This window comes from Oncorhynchus kisutch, linkage group LG11, assembly GCF_002021735.2.
Source record: "Oncorhynchus kisutch isolate 150728-3 linkage group LG11, Okis_V2, whole genome shotgun sequence".
Classification (NCBI taxonomy): Eukaryota; Metazoa; Chordata; class Actinopteri; order Salmoniformes; family Salmonidae; genus Oncorhynchus; species Oncorhynchus kisutch.
The window spans coordinates 48,848,130-48,867,196 of NC_034184.2; the positions used below are offsets into that span (position 1 = coordinate 48,848,130).

A 19,067-nucleotide genomic window follows, 5' to 3' on the forward strand; every position below is an offset into this window, starting at 1 on the left:
TCAACTGCTTCGCTGCAGATGCCTGTGCTGCATTCATGGCTTCTTTCAGATCTCTCCTCAAAGACTGAACAAATTGGTCGGTATGTGGGTGTGCGTATGTAGTGTATGTGTGTGGGTTTTGTGTGGGAGTGTCAATGTAGTGTGTGTGAGTGAGTGCATACAGTGCATTCGGAAAGTATCCAGAACTTTTTACATATTTTGTTACAATACAGCCTTGTTTTCTAAAATGTATTCATTTTGTCATCAATCTACACACAATACCCCATAATGACACAGTGAAAACAGTTTTGTAATTTTAGCAAATGTATTAAACATAAAAAACAGAAACCTTATTTACATAAGTATTCAGCCCCTTTACTATGAAACTCGAAATTGAGCTCAGGTGCATCATGTTTCCATTGGCCATCCTTGAGATGTTTGTACAACTTGATTGGAGTCACACACCTGTCTATAAAAAGGTCCCGCATGAGGTCAAAGGAAGTGTCAGTAGAGCTCCAAGACAGGATTGTGTTGAGGCCAACCGAGCAATCGAGGGAGAAGGGCCTTGGTCAGGCAGGTGACCAAGCACCCGATGGTCACTCTGACATGGCTCCAGAGTTCCTCTGTGGCGTTGGGAGAATCTTCCAGAAGGACAACTATCTCTGCAGCACCCCACCAATCAGGCCTTTATGTTAGAGTGGCCAGACAAAAGCCACACCTCAGTAAAAGGGCCACCACGAGCCAGAACAGCTTCAATGCACCTTGGCATAGATTTTACAAGTGTCTGGAACTCTTTTGGAGGGATGTGACACCATTCTTTCATTAGAAATTCCATGATTTGCTGTTTTGTTGATGGTGGTGGAAAATGCTGTCTCAGGCACTGCTCCAGAATATCCCATAAATGTTCAATTGGGTTGAGATCTGGTGACTGAGACGACCATGGCATATGGTTTACATCGTTTTCGTGCTCATCAAATCGTTCAATGACTACTCGTGCCCTGTGGATGGGGGCATTGTAATTTTATGGGGAATTATTTATCTCAAATGTTCTTCATCTAAATAAAAATCTGGAAATATATGGTCTGAACAATTTTCTATTTGATGTAGGGTTCTTAATTAACTATATTTACATACATGCATGTATACCATTTTATGGCTGGCTGTTTTAAGAGAAATGGTTGATTTAGCTAGAAATTATATTTCTTGCTGCTGCTGTTTATACTGCGCATGCGTTTCCGATTAATTTGTCGTCGGGACAGTGAACGCCGAGTGAAAGGCGATTAAATCTATAAACAAGCTGCAGATTGATTGCATGGATGAATCCACATGTTTACCTTATCAGACACGGTGCAGGGCGTTTTCAATCTATTGCAAGTACATCAACTCTAGCTTTTATACTGCGGCCTTTTTTATTCGAACGAAAAGATAATCTAGTTTTGGGACGCAGGGGTCAGAGCAGGCACAGTTTTGGGCCTGTGTGAAGCTAGCCACAATAAGGATTAGCCATGCTAGTGGAATGTGCGGTTCGCCTTCAAAATAAAAGTTGCCTCGTTGAAAGTGATTCAAACGGATACAACAAATAGTGGAACCATTCCATATTTTGACCAGATAACGCTTAACAAGGTCGGAATGTTATAAATTAAACAAAATGCAATAATGTGTAGATTGAGGGGAAAAAAACGTTTTAGAATAAGGCTGTAACGTACCAAAATGTGGAAAAAGTCAAGGGGTCTGAATACTTTCTGAATCTCCAATGCAATGTTAAAGTCTAATACATCCAGAGTACTAATTCAACAATGTTTTTTTTGTGTGTCAAATGAACAAATTCTTGTCTTTCGTTGAATTTTAAAGAACATTCCGACCTTGTTTAGCATGATCTAAATAAAGATTTTTTTATAAAATAAAAAAATGTAGTCCATGATTCCACTATTTATATCCGTTTGAATCACGTTCAATGGGGACTTTTATTTTTAAGGCGAACCTCAAATATCACTATTGTGGCTATTCCTTATTATGGCTAGCGTCACACAGGTCAGGTTTGGCACAGCGGCTGTGAGAATAGGCACCTGTTGGCGCAAAGGTGACAGGACAGACACAGCGTAAAGCTGCTGACTCGTGTCCCATCTCACGTATCGCTGCAGCTGAATGCAAAACTAACTTTGGAGTTTAAGTTATTTGGATGTGGCAAGCCAACTGCAGACAAATGCTGAGTTTGACGAACTGGATATCTGGTAAATAAAAACCTGTTTTGTTGAATTGATTGTTTACCAATGCAATAATTGCAAATAACAGCGCTGATAGAATTGTTTAATGTGTGTAGTTTTTAAGCTACGGTTGCATTGATTTGATAGATACAAAACCAAGACATGTGGAAACAGCCTGAAGACCCGATATCGAATTGCATTCAATTCTACGTCGGGCATAAGTGAGCATGTATGTGGATCAGAAAAATTCCTCTCAATCCCACAATCCAGAATGTTGAATGAAATTTGCCTGGGAAGCCGCTAGTGGTTTTATGGATCTTCACTATCATCTTGGCTTGATGTGTACAGCTGGTGATACACTTGTGACCCCCCAGCGACCGGTTCGTACATACATCATTCTCCATCCATGCAAGGCTTCGATTTCCTCCTTAACTAAATTGAATTTTGAAAAGGCAGAAAAAAGGGAGTACTATGCTTACTATCTTCCCCTTCAGCTTGATTGATGCAACCGGATTGGCTGAATGCGACAGGCAACATCTGGGACTAGCATTCCGAGGCTAGTCCTTAGTGGTTGACCAGGCTAGAATACAATTATATTGTAATTTACTTTACTGGTTGTCTATGTGGTTTGTCATTTTGCAGGTAGGAATGTGAGACAATATATCCATAGGACAATATAATTACATTAACGATTCAAAGTACTATGCGTTCAGATTTATATCATCTAAAGCATCAGCAGGAGCTCGTGCATGTGTTTACATGTTTCTGCAGGTGCTTCAGGTGACTACCAGTGCTTTCCAAAAGTTAGTGTAATCATACTTTCCTGTGGATATATTGTCTCACATTCTTACCTGCAAAAGCCATGCGACAACCAGTAAAATATAATTTTATTAAACATACTGGGTTTGTAGAGGTTGAGAGAGAACTTTCCTGATCCAAATGCACATTTATGCGGAATGTTGAATCCAATCCAATGCAATTCAATGTCAGGTCTTCAGGCTAATGGAAACAGCCATCTTGCTATCTTAATTGCAGTTTGTGAGCTCGAGCTGTCAGACACCTTGACAGCTCATGGTAGATGTGGCATGTAAACGTTGCCATTACAGCATTACCTATTAAACAATGAGCCAATGTCATTGACCATCCAAATCTGAGATGTGTTTTGCAGGTATATATCATACTGACAAGTATTGTCTTTGGATGAATAAAAAAAACACTTTATGATTTTTGTTTCTATATTTCAATAGCTCACCTTATATTTGTTTGGCAACATTATAACTGATTGATAACTGTTAATCTTTTATCTCTTTCCTGTGTGTGTGTTTTCCTGATGTTATGTAGCTACTGATGTTATGTAATTGTATGGCTCTGCAGAGACCGTCATGGGCGGGTGTGTGGGGAGGGATCAGCTGGACGGACCAGGGCCTGCCAGGACCTCTACATGGAGCAAAAAACGAGGAGGTAAGAAATTCTGACTGTATAATGCTCTGCAGACAGTGGTGTGGTGGAGGTTATACGTCATATACCCACTTTTCTTCAGTGGGCATTGTGTATACTTCACTCAAAGTAGCCTATGCCTACCAGGCAGAATGATATCATGATTATTTGCATCAATCCAGTGGCCATTTGTTTTGCAAACTCCATCTCATGTGCGTTACAGAAGCACCGGTAACTAGGGCTGTTATGGTGACCATATTACCGCTGGCAATCAGGAGTCATTACCGCAGTGAAATTCCACGTGACCATTGAGTCACAGTAACTAGACTTCTCCAAAACTGTGCTCTGATGCTTCCGATGGTCATTAGTAGTAGCCTACCAAACTTGCTAACTGCCAGTTGCTAGTGTCCCTTTAATCACTCTGACATCAATGCAAATGCAATCGAAAATCAAATCAAACACTTCATTAGAGCCCTGTTATTCAGAGTTATAGCAGAATATGATCACCTGTTGCGCAGCGAGAGCCAGCTCGTCATAGCTGGTTGATGCATAAGATTAAATGTGTTCCTGTTGCGCAACATTTCTATAGGCTGTGCTATGAAATTGTGTGAGAAAACAGAGTTTTGATGGCCTCTATTAAAAAGAGAAGGAACCCATCAGCTTTCAAACAGGGTTTAAACTTTGAGCACCTCTAATTCCTAAATATTTTGGCATTCAGGTGCAAAAAGTCCCTTTCTGACCTTCTATGGGCAAACACGTATTGAAAGTTTTGTTTAAATGAAAAGCGGTGTGGTAAAAAGTGATTTAATTCAAATGGATTAACCTATATACTACATTATTTGTTTACAATGTCACCTATGATAACAAAAACATTTGGTCCTTTTTGTTAGGATTATCATATGATTGTACGTGGTCCTCTGTTGCTCAGTTGGTAGAGCATGGCGGTTGCAATGCCAGGATAGTGGGTTTGATTCTGTGGACAACCCGTACATAAAATGGATGCATGCATGACTGTTAGTCACTTTGCATAAAAGCGTAATTGGCATAATATATAAATTATGGTTAAGCTAATGTAAGACCCTTCTGCAGAAGCTATAGTCTCTGGTCTAGGCTGGTCTGCAATGGATCATACCTGGAACTTTCCAAGGCCAAGTTTGTTTCTTAACAAACAGGTAACCTATACATTGGATTATACCAAGAAGTAGCCCCCTCCCCCTAAAGAGATGTACAATGGATTCTACCTACAACTATCTACCCCCAAACAGTTGTACAATGGCGTATACCTTGAACTGCCCATCAACAGGTGCAATCCCATTCACAGCAGATTAGCATGGTCTGACCAGAGTTTAAAGTCTATAATGGGGTTGTGGTGTTGACTTGGGTTATTCTTGACCTCTTACCCTAAATAGCTAATTGGATTTGTGCTGTTGTGTAAGCATTAGCTGCCTACCTAGCCAATCTGGATAGGATACTATTGATAGATGCTGTTTATGGCATATGCAGCCAGATATTCCATCTGTCATATATTGATCCTGTGGTATTTTGGGTGTCTGGGTGTGTGTGTGTGTGTGTGTGTTATTCAGGCATTCGTTAGTAAAGAACTAGGGAAGTGTCACAACAACTAGCTAACCTAGCTCAGACTCCACAAGGATAACTGTAGTCGTCACGGATAGTCAAAGCGTGAGAATCTAGTCCAGGTGGTGGGATCATACCCTTGACCACTGCAGCCTTCTTAGACAGAGAGACGTAAGCTTCAATTTCTGGTTGGAGTCTCTGAAGGGCTGTTTTTTCTGACGCTGAGTCAGTGTTGTGTTTGATTTAAACAACGGTATCTGGAACTAAGAGATTGTGTGTCTAACACACACATAAAATCTCTGGGAGAGAGAAAGAGAAGAACATGGGAGTCGCTAACTCTAGGGACTACCATCCTTACCACCCCTCACAGTCTCCCATTAAGGTGGTGCTGAAAAGTGAGTATGGATGCAGATGGACTATGGATTGTTGGAGTGCTAGATGACTGTGCTAGTGAGCCTCATCGTTCTAGAGCTTCAATTGCCAATAACATAAAAGTATTAAGTCTGTGTAGTTTGTTTTCCAACATGTCAAGTTGAAGAAGTGTAAGATGTGGTCATTTAGATATTAGTAACAACTTGTTATTAGGTTGTAATACATCTGTCTTAAGCTATAGTGTGATGTGTTAATATAACCTACCTCATTTCATGAATTCAGTTAACAGGGGACAGGGGATGTTTATGAAGGGAAAGGGAAAGGGGGATAGCTAGTCAGTTGTCCAACTGAATGTATTCAACTGAAATGTGTCTTCCGCATTTAACCCAACCCCCCTGATGGGTTATGAGGAGAAGGAAGTGTGTAATGTAAATAAGGGGATTTAGATGAATTATTATGGAAATATACTGTAGTAGTATCAGGAGTCTGACTGTTTGACTGTTGATGCATTGTGCACCATCTGTCAGGGCTGGAGACCAGCATCAAACTTCCATTATAGCCACTGCCTGTATGAGGGAAACATAAATTCTTTAGATTTGCATGAAATATGAGTGCATTGATGCAAGGATTTTTGTTGACTGGTATTCCAGGGAGTCACACATTTAAACTTTAGGGGTCATTGTGCTTTTGGCTGTGCAGTAAGTACTATCCCATTCATCAGAACCTCCAGTTTCTGATCTACTCCTCTAATCTACTTCCTGGAAAGGGTTTGGTAGACGGGCTGAAGTCCAGGTGGCTGCCCTGGGATCATTCTGTTAGCTCTGACCTCTCTCCTGTACTACTATACCAGTGGCATCACCCAAGGCATTGTAATGCCTATTATGTGATTCTAGGGGAAAATCAGCACTTTGTTCAGTGTTTTGCAGTCCCTGATAGACACTCCATAGCATTCACTATGTCCCTTTATGAAATAGTTACATTTAAATGTGTCCATTACAGAATAGGAGGCCATGTCTCAAATATGGCTTTTCAGACAATCATATTTCACAGCGTTTAGAAAGTTCTCACAGAGCTTGGTATCCCACTCACAGTTGTCCGCCAGTGTTTGTTATGAAGTTAAGATTTTGATGATGCCCGAATAGAAGTGTCTTGAGTTTTATTTGCTTCTTATGTCTTGTGAAGATAGGGGTGTGATTGGGACAGCCACCATAATTTGCAAATAAATTCCTAAAAAATCCTGAAAATGTGATTTTCTGGATTTTTTTTCTCATTTTGTCTGTCATAGTTGAAGTGTACCTATGATAAAAATTACAGGCCTCTCTCATCTTTTTAAGTGGGAGAACATGCACAATTGGTGGCTGACTAAATACTTTTTTGCCCCACTGTATAAGCAATTGTTGATATCTTGAAAATTATGTCATATACAATATATGCAGAAATACATTGCTCATACATGGCATTAGTGTTCTTTTTAGATGTTAAGATGAAAATAGTGTTTATCCGCAATCTGTGAACAGTCCTGGAGTGTCTTATTCAAATGAAAACCCCCAAAATCTGCTGACTTTTGTGGTGCTTATTTCTTTATCAAATGAGGAGAGACAAAGTTATCACACAAGTCAGAGTTCTACATAAACTAAATATTTATTCACTTATTAATACGGAGAGTATGTCACACACACACACACACACACACACACACACACACACACACACACACACACACACATAAGTGAATGATGTAAGTGCTCTGCAATAACGATGGTTGGTCGACAAACCACCCTTAGATGATTAGTTGAGAGCCCAGAGACAAAGAATACAAACACCTTTTATAGCAAAGATACACTCCCTTAGTCTACATGACAAACAACAGATGTGTGGAATGGGTCACAAGGTGAGACTTCGCATGAAATAATTTTATAATTCACAGCAGACAGTATCTGCCGTAAAGACTGTTCTGATTGTGTGGAAAACAGGGTCTGGACCCCAAAACAAGGCTCCCCTCATCATTATCCATAGCCGAGCCATCTCCACCCGGGTACCTCCCAACACACAAACACCAACTCATGCTATGGAATGCTGTCTTCATGTGTTAATCACCAAGGCATCGTAAATCCAGTGCCAGCATTAAGCCCCAAAGGCCCAACTCCCACACAGAGTGTTCTAAGAAACCTATTCTATTCCATAAAACAACCATTTGATGCAATAACATTATTATAACATGTTCTTGTAATTTTGCTCTCACACTTCATTTAGTGTCCAGAAAAGTGGTTTGGTGGTATAGGCACATTTACAGTATATTTCCTCATTTACATACTTAAATATAATATTTCAGAAATGGTGTAATAAAAAAATAAAAAAATTTAACTGGTAAAGATTCGGAAAGTATTCAGACCCCTTGACGTTTTCTACATTTTGTTACGTTAGAGCCATATTCTAAAATTGATTTTTTTTCCCCCTCATCAATCTACATACAATACCTATAGTGACAAAGCAAAAACAGTTTTTTTGATTTTTTTGTAAATGCATTAAAAATAAACTACTGAAATATCAAGTTTTCATAAGTATTCAGATCCTTTAGTCAGTACTTTGTTGAAACACCTTTGGCAGTGATTACAACCTCAAGTCTTCTTGGGTATGACGTTACAAGCTTGGCACACCTGTATTTGGGGAGTTTCTCCCATTCTTCTCTGCAGATCCTCTCAAGCTCTGTCAGGTTGGATGGGGAACGTCACTACACAGATATTTTCAGGTCTCTCCAGAGATGTTCAATCCGGTTCAAGTCCGGGCTCTGGCTGGGACACTCAAGGTTATTCAGAGACATGTCCCGAAGCCAGTCGTTCATTGTCTTGGCTGTGTGCTTAGGGTTGTTGTCCTCTTGGAAGGTGAACCTTCGTCCCAGTCTGAGTTCCTGAGCGCTCTGGAGCAGGTTTTCATCAATGATCTCTCTGTAATTTGCTCTGTTCATCTTTCCCTCGATCCTGACTAGTCTCCCTGTCGCTGAAAAACATCCCCACAGCATGATGCTGCCACCACCATGCTTCACTGGGATGGTGCAGGTTTCATCCAGACGTGACACTTGGCATGCAGGCCAAAGAGTTCAATCTTGGTTTCATCAGACCAGAGAATCTTGTTTCTCATGGTCTGAGAGTCCTTTAGGTACCTTTTGGCAAACTCCAAGCGGGCTGTCATGTTCCTTTTACTGAGCAGTGGCTTCTGTCTGGCCACTCTAGCATAAATGTCTGATTGGTGGAGTGCTGCAGAGATGGTTGTCCTTCTGGAAGGTTCTCCCATCTCCACAGAGGAACTTTGGAGCTCTATCAGAGTCACCATCGGGTGCTTGGTCACGTCCCTGACCAAGGACCTTCTCCCCTGATTGCTCAGTTTGGCCGGGTGGCCAGCTCTAGAAAGAGTCTTGGTGGTTCCAAACTTCTTCCATTTAAGAATGATGGATGCCACTGTATTCTTGGGGATCTTAAATGCTGCAAACATGTTTTTGTACCCTTCCCCAGATCTGTGCCTCGACACAATCCCCGTCTCAGCACTCTACGGACAATTCCTTTGACATGGCTTGTTTTTTTCTCTGACACGCACTTTCAACAGTGAGACCTTATATAGACAGGTGTCTGCCTTTCCAAATCATGTCCAATCAATTGAATTTACCACAGGTGGACTCCAATCAAGATGTAAAAACATCTCAAGGATGATCAATGGAAACAGGATGCACCTGAGCTCAATTTAGAGTCTCATAGAAAAGGGTCTGAGTACTTTTGTAAATAAGGTATTTCTGTTTCTTATTTTTAATACATTTGCAAAAATGTCTGAAAACCTGTTTTGTCTTGGTCATTATGGGGTATTGTGTGTAGATTGATGAGAAACAAACAATTTAAGCAATTTTAGAATAAGGCTTTAACGTAACAAAATGTGGAAAAGGTCAAGGGGTCTGAATACTTTCCGAATGCACTGTGTGTAATGGGGAATTAATAGACACAGCAAACAATGCACACAATAAAGTTATGAAGCAATGAATGGCGGGAGAGAACACATTCTGGAGAGAGACGTGCCTTGTGCATCTGAGCCACAATCTCTATAATCTTGGACCGTGTCATCTCTGTGGCCTCAATGGATTGGTCCACAAAAAGAAAAGTCCTCTCACTGTCAACTGCATTTATTTTCAGAAAACTTAACGTGTAAATATTTGTAGGAACATAAGATTAAACAACTGAGACATAAACTGAACAAGTTCCACAGACATGTGACTAACATAAATGGAATAATGTGTCCTGAACAAAGGGGTGTCAAAATCCAAAGTAACAGTCAGTATCAGCTGCATTAAGTACTGCAGTGCATCTCCTCCTCATGGACTGCACCAGATCTGACAGTTCTTGATGTGAGATGTTACCCCACTCTTCCACCAAGGCACCTGCATGTTCCCGGACATTTCTGGGTAGAATGGCCCTAGCCCTCACCCTCCAATCCAACAGGTCCCAGATGTGCTCAATGGGATTGTGATCCGGGCTCTTCGCTGGCCATGGCAGAACACTGACATTCCTGTCTTGCAGGAAATCATGCACAGAACGAGCAGCATGGCTGTTGGCATTGTCATGCTGGAGGGTCGTGTCAGGATGAACCTGGAGGAAGGCTACCACATGAGGGATGAGGATGTCAGCGTTGAGATTGCCTGCAATGACAACAAGCTCAGTCCGATGATGTCGTGACACACCGCCCCAGACCATGACAGACCCTCCACCTCCAAATCAATCCCGCTCCAGAGTACAGGCCTCGGTGTAACGCTCATTCCTTCGACAATAAACGCGAATCTGACCATCACCCCTGGTGAGACAAAATCGCAACTCGTCAGTGAAGAGCAGTTTTTGACAGTCCTGTCTGGTCCAGCGACAGTGGGTTTGTGCCCATAGGCGACGTTGTTTCCACTGATGTCTGGTGAGGACCTGCCTTACAACAGGCCTACAAGCCCTCAGTCCAGCCTCTCTCAGCCTATTGCAGACAGTCTGAGCACTGATGGAGGGATTGTGCATTCCTGGTGTAAGTCGGGAAGTTGTTGTTGCCATCCTGCACCTGTCCCGCAGGTGGGATGTTCGGATGTACCGATCCTGTGCAGGTGTTGTTACACGTGGTCTGCCACTGCGAGGATGATCAGCTGTCCGTCCTGTCTCCCTGTAGCGCTGTCTTAGGCGTCTCACAGTACGAACATTGCAATTTATTGCCCTGGCCACAACTGCAGTCCTCATGCCTCCTTGCAGCATGCCTAAGGCACGTTCACGCAGATGAGCAGGAACCCTGGGCATCTTTCTTTTGGTGTTTTTCAGAGTCAGTAGAAAGGCCTCTTTTGTGTCCTAAGTTTTCATAACTGTGACCTTAATTGCCTACCGTCTGTAAGCTTTTAGTGTCTTAACGACCATTCCTCAGGTGCATGTTCATTAATTGTTTATGGTTCATTGAACAAGAGTGGGAAACAGTGTAACTTCTTTGTGCTCAGTGGGACGCCACCTCGACAACATCCAGTGAAATTGCAGAGCGCCAAATTCAAATTACAAAAATAGTAATAATAAACATTCATGAAAATACAAGTGTTAAAAATCGGTTAAAAGATTAACTTCTTGTTAATCCAGCCGCTTTGTCAGATTTCAAAAAGGCTTTACGCCGAAAGCATACCATGCGATTGTCTGAGGACAGCACCCCGCATACAAAAACATACAAACATTTTCCAATCAAGCAGAGGCGTCACGAAAGTCAGAAATAGCGTTAAAATAAATCACTTACCTTTGAAGATCTTCCTCTGTTGGCAATGCAAAGGGTCCCAGCTATACAATAAATGGTTGTTTTGTTCGATAAAGTCCCTTTTTATATCCCCAAAACTCAGTTTTGTTGCCGTGTTTTGGTCAGTAATCCACTGGCTCAAAGGCGGTCAAAACATGCAGATGAATACATCCTAATAGTACCGGTAATGTTTGTCGAAACATGTCAAACGATGTTTATAATTAATCCTCAGGTTGACAATTAACTAAATAATTGATCATATTTCAACCGGACAATAGCGTATTCGATAGAAAGGAAAAATAATGAAAAGCGTGCACACAGTCACATGCACAAACTAGTACTGCATGATGCCAAAAGGTCTTATTCTTTGTCATTTTTCAGAAAACAAGCCTGAAACCATGTCTAAAGACTGTTGACATCTAGTGGAAACCATAGGAACTGCAATCTGGGCCCTAACCCATTATATAGTCAATAGGCTTTCAATGGAAAACCACTCGCATCAAAAAAATCCCATTTCCTGAATGGGCCATATCAGTTCTGTTATACTCACAGACATTATGTTAAGTTTTAGAAACTTCAGTGTTTTCTATCCAATGATTCCAATTATATGCATATCCTCGCTTCTGGGCCTGAGTAACAGGCAGTTTACTATGGGCACGTCAGTCATCCAAAATTCTGAATACTGCCATTTAGCCCAAAAAGGTAAAACTCTTTACAATGAAGATCTGTGAAGTTATTTGGATTTGTACTAATTGTCTTTGAAAGACAGGGTCCTGAAAATGGGATTATTATTATTTTTTTGCTCAGTTTAGTATGTTCTATGGATGGTCTTAAACTGCAGTAATTTATGGCTGAGATAATAATATGAACGTGACTGGGCATTCAAACATATCTGTATCCATTCATCATCATCATCAAAAGCTTCTCACAGGTATTCCTCACAAGGACACCAATAAGAAGAAGAGACTTGCTTGGGCCAAGAAACACGAGCATTGGACATTAGACCGGTGGAAATTGTCCTTTGATCTGATGAGACCAAATGTGAGATTTATGGTTCCAACCGCCTTGTCTTTGTGAGACGCAGAGAAGGTGAATGATTGATCTCTGCATATGATCTCCCATGAGGCATGGGGAGAAGGTATGATGGTGCTTTGCTGGTGACAGTGTCTGTGATTTATTTAGAATTCAAGTCACACTTAACCAGCATGACTACCACAGCATTCTGCATCGATACGCCATCCCATTTGGTTTGCGCTTAGTGGGACTATCATTTGTTTTTCAACAGGACAATGATCCAACACACCTCCAGGCTGTGTAAGGACTATTTGACCAAGAAGGTGATGAAATGCTGCATCAGATGACCCGGCCTCCACAATCACCTGACCTCAACCCATTTGAGATGGTTTTGGGATGAGTTGGACCACAGAGTGACGGAAAAGCAGCCAACAAGTGCTCAGCATCTGTGGGAACTCAAGAGGGGAAAAGCAGAGTGCCAGAGTAAAGTATTCCAGGTGAAGCTGGTTGAGAGAATGACAAGAGTGTGCAGCTGTTGTCAATGCAAAGGGTGCCCTTACACTGTGTATAAGACAGTAGTTTTTTGGAATTGTTAGTTAGATTACTTGTTCGTTATTACTGCATTGTCGGAACTAGAAGCACAAGCATTTCGCTACACTCGCATTAACATCTGCTAACCGTGTATGTGACAAATAAAATTTGATTTGATTTGGCTACTTTGAAGAATCTCAAATATAAAATACACTTTTTTGGTTACTACATGATTCCATATCTGTTATTTCATGTGTCACTGTTATCGATGTGTCACTGCAACCTTAAAGGTCCTCAATGATGTCACCATTGCCCATGATTCTAAGCAAAGTTGTGCTGCTATTTAAATTGACTTGGCCAAAGCTTTTGATATGGTAGACCATTCAATTCTTGTGGGCCAGCTAAGGAGTATTGGTGTCTCTGAGGGGTCTTTGGCCTGGTTTGCTAACTACTTCTCTCAAAGAGTGCCGTGTATAAAGTCAGAACATCTGCTGTCGCAGCTACAGCCTGTGACCAAGGGAGTATCTGGGTCATGTCCCCCCTGTTCCCAGTGATAGTTTCACCCCTAGTTGTATGCTTTTCATTCCCATTTCAGGTTTATGTTTGTTCGTGATCTAAGAAATATGGATTTGTTTCAGAATGCAGTTATCATCATTTTGAGGTCCGTTGAGTCCGTCTCCACTCAGCACTCACCTCTCAGAGCAATGCATTGTGGGATAGCAGGAGCTAAATCCTGTTATGTGGTGCCTGATTACTGTGGTAATCCACTGGACTGTTGTCCACTAAAATGAGTGTGTGTGGATGTAACTCTGGATAGTCCACTGCACTATAAATAATCACTTTGATTTCCCCCTCCCTCTCTCCCCTCTCTCTCTGAATCAAAGTGACCTTATACTGAGTCTCTACGCTGAAGATGCTTACAGAGGGGTACACACACCTCTTCTTGAGATGTGCTTCAGCAGTATAAAGCCCCAGATATACCTGAACTCCGGCCAATCTTTAAACCTTGAGAGACCTAGGGACCTAGGCCAACCTGGCAACCACAGTGTAGATTTACTCAAAGGTTTCTGGTTTTCACAGAGGCAGACATTGAAAGAGTGTCTAAATAACTATTCCTGTTGAGGGTTACTTTCTGCCTCATTACATTTACTTGTCACCTTTTTATATAATGATTGGTGTTTATTGTTATTCTGGAGTTCTGTCCATCTTGTAAGCTGATTGTTATCCACCTTGAAGATGAATGCATCTGATCTTCATGTTTCATGCAAAGTTTTGTTTTTCTAGAATGTGGTGTGCTTGCATGTTGAGGTCCAGGACTATTCACTTCTGTCCTATTTTGTCAAATTATACGATTCTGCTTTGGTTGCTTCTGTTCTCCCTACATGTTTTCTCACTCACTGTGAGAAAACTCCTTTATAATCCTTTATAATCCTCACTCCTTTATAATCCTTCACTCCTTTATATAATGGCTAGCTCCAGCCACACATGATTGGCATTTAAAAATGACAATTAATGAGAGCTAGTAAGCTACACTCTGTAATAAATGTTCTATTACATGATATTCAGAGGAATGGCAGTGTACATTCAAATCGAAACGCTGAATTGAATATCCTCATTAAATATACGCAACCTGATGTATTTACTTTTTCTTTATTTCCATTCAGGACGCAATGAGCCCCTTAAGAAGGAGTGCCCTAAATGGAAGAGTGAGTACCCTATGACTGAGGGCCAGCTGAGGAGTAAGAGGGATGAGTTTTGGGACACGTCTCCAGCCTTTGACGGCAGGAAGGAGATTTGGGACGCGCTCCGAGCGGCAGCAGTGGCTGCAGAGGTTAACGACCTGGAACTGGCTCAGGCCATAGTGGATGGAGCCTGCATCACACTACCACACGGTGAGACACACACACACACACACACACACACACACACACACACACACACACACACGTTCCATCTTAATAACTAACTTGTAACATCTAACTAATATAAAATGAGTATTTATAACATTTGGCACCAGTTAGAATAATTTTTGGTTTCATGTAGAACCTCCCTGTTGAAAGGGTTTTACATGGAACCCAAAACGGTTCTGCTTAGAACCAACAAGGGTTCTTCAAAGGGTTCTCCTATGGCAACATCCAAAGAACCATATTAGGTTCTAGATAGGGAGTGTAACTCCCTATATGCACTTGTGGAGATCTGAATGTATTGCACTGGCATCAATATAGTAATCGCTCCACCATGTATTTTTATAGCCTGGGTGATGTGTCCTGATGGAACCAGCCTGATCACATGACAGAGGGCTTACCATTTATGTTTCACTTAACACTGCGATCAGTCTGGTTCCACCAGGCTACGGGTGACATAATTCATGACCAGTTAGCTGATTTGAGATCTGTGTGTCTCTGGTTGTCAGATTACTGCCGTGTAGTTATATAATAGTCCTGGGCAGCATGACAAGACCTCAGGGATTTAGCTACATAGACATTATGGACACAGCAGAGGGGGAAAGCTCCTCTCTAATGTATGTGCATGTTTGACATGTGGTATTGCATCATTCTAGTATTATTTTCTAAACAGATCATTGCAGAATCGGGTGTGTTTCAGCAGGGCTAGAGCATAAGCCTGTGCTGTAGATCCGGGCAGAGGGTTGGCCACCTCTAGTCTAAGGGTCCCTAGAGGCTGGGGGTTGATTTCAGATAGGACTTGTCACTGAGGTTTGTTTTGTGTCTATCTGTCCCATCCAGGTACGCTGACAGAGAGTTATGATGAGCTGGGGAACCGCTACCAGCTTCCTGCCTACACTCTAGCCCCTCCCACCAACATCATCACTGAATGCACCAATGAGAGCCAAGCTCCCAATCTAAAGGAGCAGAAAAAGCCTCCCCCTCCTCCTAAAGAGGAGTTCCAGCTACGAGTACGTCTCTCGTGCGGTAAGAGAGACACCCTATTCCTTTTGTCGTTTAGTTGTTCAATTTCTCTCTGGGGTTCTTCATTGAGATAAGAGGGGTATACTATGAATCTAGATCAATGTACTCAGGCTTTTCTGAAATTAGCTACCTTCAGTTAACTTCCCATTCAAGCTCAGGCTTCATTCATGTTACAAAGGTAAATATTGATCAAACACCTGCCTACATCCTATCATTACCAGCCTGCGTGTTCATGTCGCACATGACTAGTTGTAAGTCAATTCATGGGGGAGTCAGTGCCACATTTTCATTTTTGCCCAAATCTGCAAATTCAGCAGACTAGGGGGTGAAATGTGCTATTAGAAGTTTTACTGCGTGTGATGTTTCAAATACATCCTATCATTTCTAACTGTGTCGTGTGATATGTATTTGAATATGACTATTAAAAAAATATATTCCCCAAATATGGTCCGGAGAACGAAGGGATGATGATGCACTCTTTGCGAGAGGGAGGGAATCTAATTTGATTGGTCCTCAACTCACGGCTCAAAGACTTTTGTCACCGGTTATCCCGAGTTGAACTCAGAGTTGACCAAAGTTAGCTCGCTTACTCCTCTATCTAGATTAGAGTAGTACACCACCCAGGATAAGTCTATGCCAATCCCCAGGGTCATTCCAATACTAATAATCTGAAGTGTGAATGTCAGCCCCTCAGGCCTAGTTATTATCATCTTTTTTGACAGTGTGTTTAAAGGGGGCCTGAAGCTCTAGATTTGGCCTTGTTTTTTCGGCTTGGTCATGAAGAAGTACAGCTGCCATGACTGAAGCCAAACGTTGTCGGGGGGGGGTATAATGTGGGTGTCTCTTGTAGATGTGATAAGTCTTTGTACATTCACTCTGCCAAAACAGTACACAGTTAGTCACTCACCCTTTTAGCTAACTTGACGCCATCTAACCAGGTTTTGGGTCTTGAAATCGCCTATGCCAGGGGTTCTCAAACTTTTGTGATAGCAAATTCATCAGGGACCACCTCGTAACTTGAGTGAGATACAAAATAGCATACAAGGAGTTTTACTATGACTTCGGCAGTGTATGTCTGGGTGAACCAAGTCTCGGCCCTGGGAAGGAACTTTTTAAAGGCTCTCCTCTTGGCATCTTAGATTAAATGTTGCAGTTTTAACGCTAATTTCCTGCGATTTTACACATTTTGCCATGAGGCAGAGAGAAATGTTGCAGTTTTAAAGCTTGAAGCAAGAGTCCTTAATTGAAAGACGCCATTCTATATTCCTGAACAGACCCCTGATTGTATAAGTAACTTGACCAATGTCTTTCTCCTCCACAGGTAAGGACCTACGTATAAGCGCCTCCATGTCAGACTCCATTTCCCAGCTGAAGACAGCCCTGGAGGGGCAGGAGGATATTGAAGCGGCCCACCAACGCTGGTTCTTTGCAGGGAAACTGCTAACAGATAAGACCCGGCTCCAGGACACTAAGATACAAAAAGACTTTGTGGTCCAGGTCATCGTGAACAACTACTCACCCGTAACCAAACTCATACCAAACTGAGAGAGAGAGGTGACGCAAGGCCTTGTTTCACTCCTCTGGAAGTTAAGAACACCAGGGTTGTGTTCATTAGCGCACACTGTAGGGAAACGTTTTGCAACAGAAAACAAACATGTTTTTATTGTACATGTTCAGATAGTTCCTCCAAGTTTCGGACCACTTTCTTACATTTCACGTCTAGTGGACACGACCCTGAACTGTTGGTTACGGCAAAGGAATTTGGGGTATAATATTTGATGATTAGTTTACGTTTGCTTTTGTATTTCCTATCCTCTTTTTGTATTTCCCAATATTTTCCTAATAATCCCACATTGTTAATTTGTGTATTTTCACTCCGTATGTGTAGCCTGGCAAAGAACGGACAAACTGTAGACTGAACTGGAAGAGAATCATGGCATGAGGAGAATTTACTACAGAGCGTCTGTCTGTCTGTCTGTCTGTCCACAGATTATCCACTACCATTACACCTCTGTCCCTGACAGTATATAAATGATTTTCCTTGTGATTGTGTCCTTGTGTTCATCTGGAACTTAAACTATGAATAGGGTTGGACAGTGGAAAGTATCCTGCCTGACGATACAAATATTCTATTGGATCTCCATTTATACTGAAAGCCATTCTATTTGTACTATTTCTATTGTCTGATTGTTACATAATGGTAAAGAAGAATATTGACAGATTTATGAAAGAATGTTTACATACTGTTTCAATGCGTGTTTAATTGTGAGTATTTATATATTTAATAAGCAGAAATGTATTTTTAAGTGAAAATGTTCATGAAAAGTCAATGTGATGGACAAGTGAAAATACTGTTTTATAAGGTGGAAATAGCTGATTTGAATTTCTCTATTTTTCCAACCAGGTATGGATAACATGCTGTAGTTTTGTATGCTCCAAAGTGCACTAAAAGTGGATGAATATTTGTGAATTAATTTATGAATAAACATTCTAAATTAATCAAATGAAAATTCATTCAGAATTTTGTGTATAAAGGCTCTCCAAACAAGTTTTTTTTTCATGAAGTAGGTAGATTCATAAATGCCTTCTTAACCCTAAATAATCTAGAAGATTAGATGTTTTTAAATCTACTAAATGTCTTCATAAGGTAAGTCTGAATTCCAAATACTGAGTGCTTAAATCAAAACGCTTTAAAAAATCATACATTTCCTAAGTCTGAATCGTCCCCTGAGTAATGACAAAGTGTAACTACAAATGGTAACAGTGTCAAACTGTTTTTATGGTAGTCAAGTGTATACATTTAAATTACTAGTGTAGAAAAATTGGGGCAAGTAGTAGAAGTAGTGTCTGTACTACAAATATACTGAGCAAAAATATAAGCGCTGGTCCCATGTTTCATGATCTGAAATAAAGATCCCAGAAATGTTCCATAAGCACAAAAAGCTTATTTCTCACAAACATGTTTAAAACCCTTTCAGTGAGCGTTTCTACTTTGCCTAAATAATCCATTCACGGGACAGGTGTGGCATACCAAGAAGCTGATTAATCAGCATGATCATTACAAACTTCCGGTTACTAGTCCAACACTCTAACCACTAGGCTACCCTGCCGCCATGACCACTGGCACGCTGGAGAAGTGCGCTCTTCATGGATGAACTGTACCGGACAGATGGCAGGACAGATGGCAGACAGCGTGTATGACCTTGTGTGGTCAAGCGGTTTGCTGATGTCAATGTTGTGAACAGCGTGC

General features: G+C 41.3%; 1 protein-coding gene across 3 annotated transcripts; it reads left to right on the forward strand.

Annotated features, from left to right (window-relative positions):
- Positions 1–1,995: 1,995 nt before the first annotated feature.
- Positions 1,996–17,864, forward strand: ubtd1a (ubiquitin domain containing 1a). 3 transcript variants are annotated; one of them, XM_020494110.2, is made up of 5 exons: positions 1,996–2,210; positions 3,558–3,644; positions 14,555–14,782; positions 15,635–15,820; positions 17,139–17,864. In XM_020494110.2, exons 1-5 carry the CDS (start codon positions 2,159–2,161, stop codon positions 17,360–17,362), a joined length of 777 nt encoding a protein of 258 aa, XP_020349699.1. In that variant the 5' UTR covers positions 1,996–2,158; the 3' UTR covers positions 17,363–17,864. The 3 variants fall into 3 exon arrangements, with proteins under 3 accessions (XP_020349699.1, XP_031691767.1, XP_031691768.1); XM_031835907.1 differs by lacking the exons at positions 1,996–2,210; positions 3,558–3,644 and adding an exon at positions 5,151–5,590; XM_031835908.1 differs by lacking the exons at positions 1,996–2,210; positions 3,558–3,644 and adding an exon at positions 12,631–12,856.
- The last annotated feature ends 1,203 nt before the right edge of the window (positions 17,865–19,067 follow it).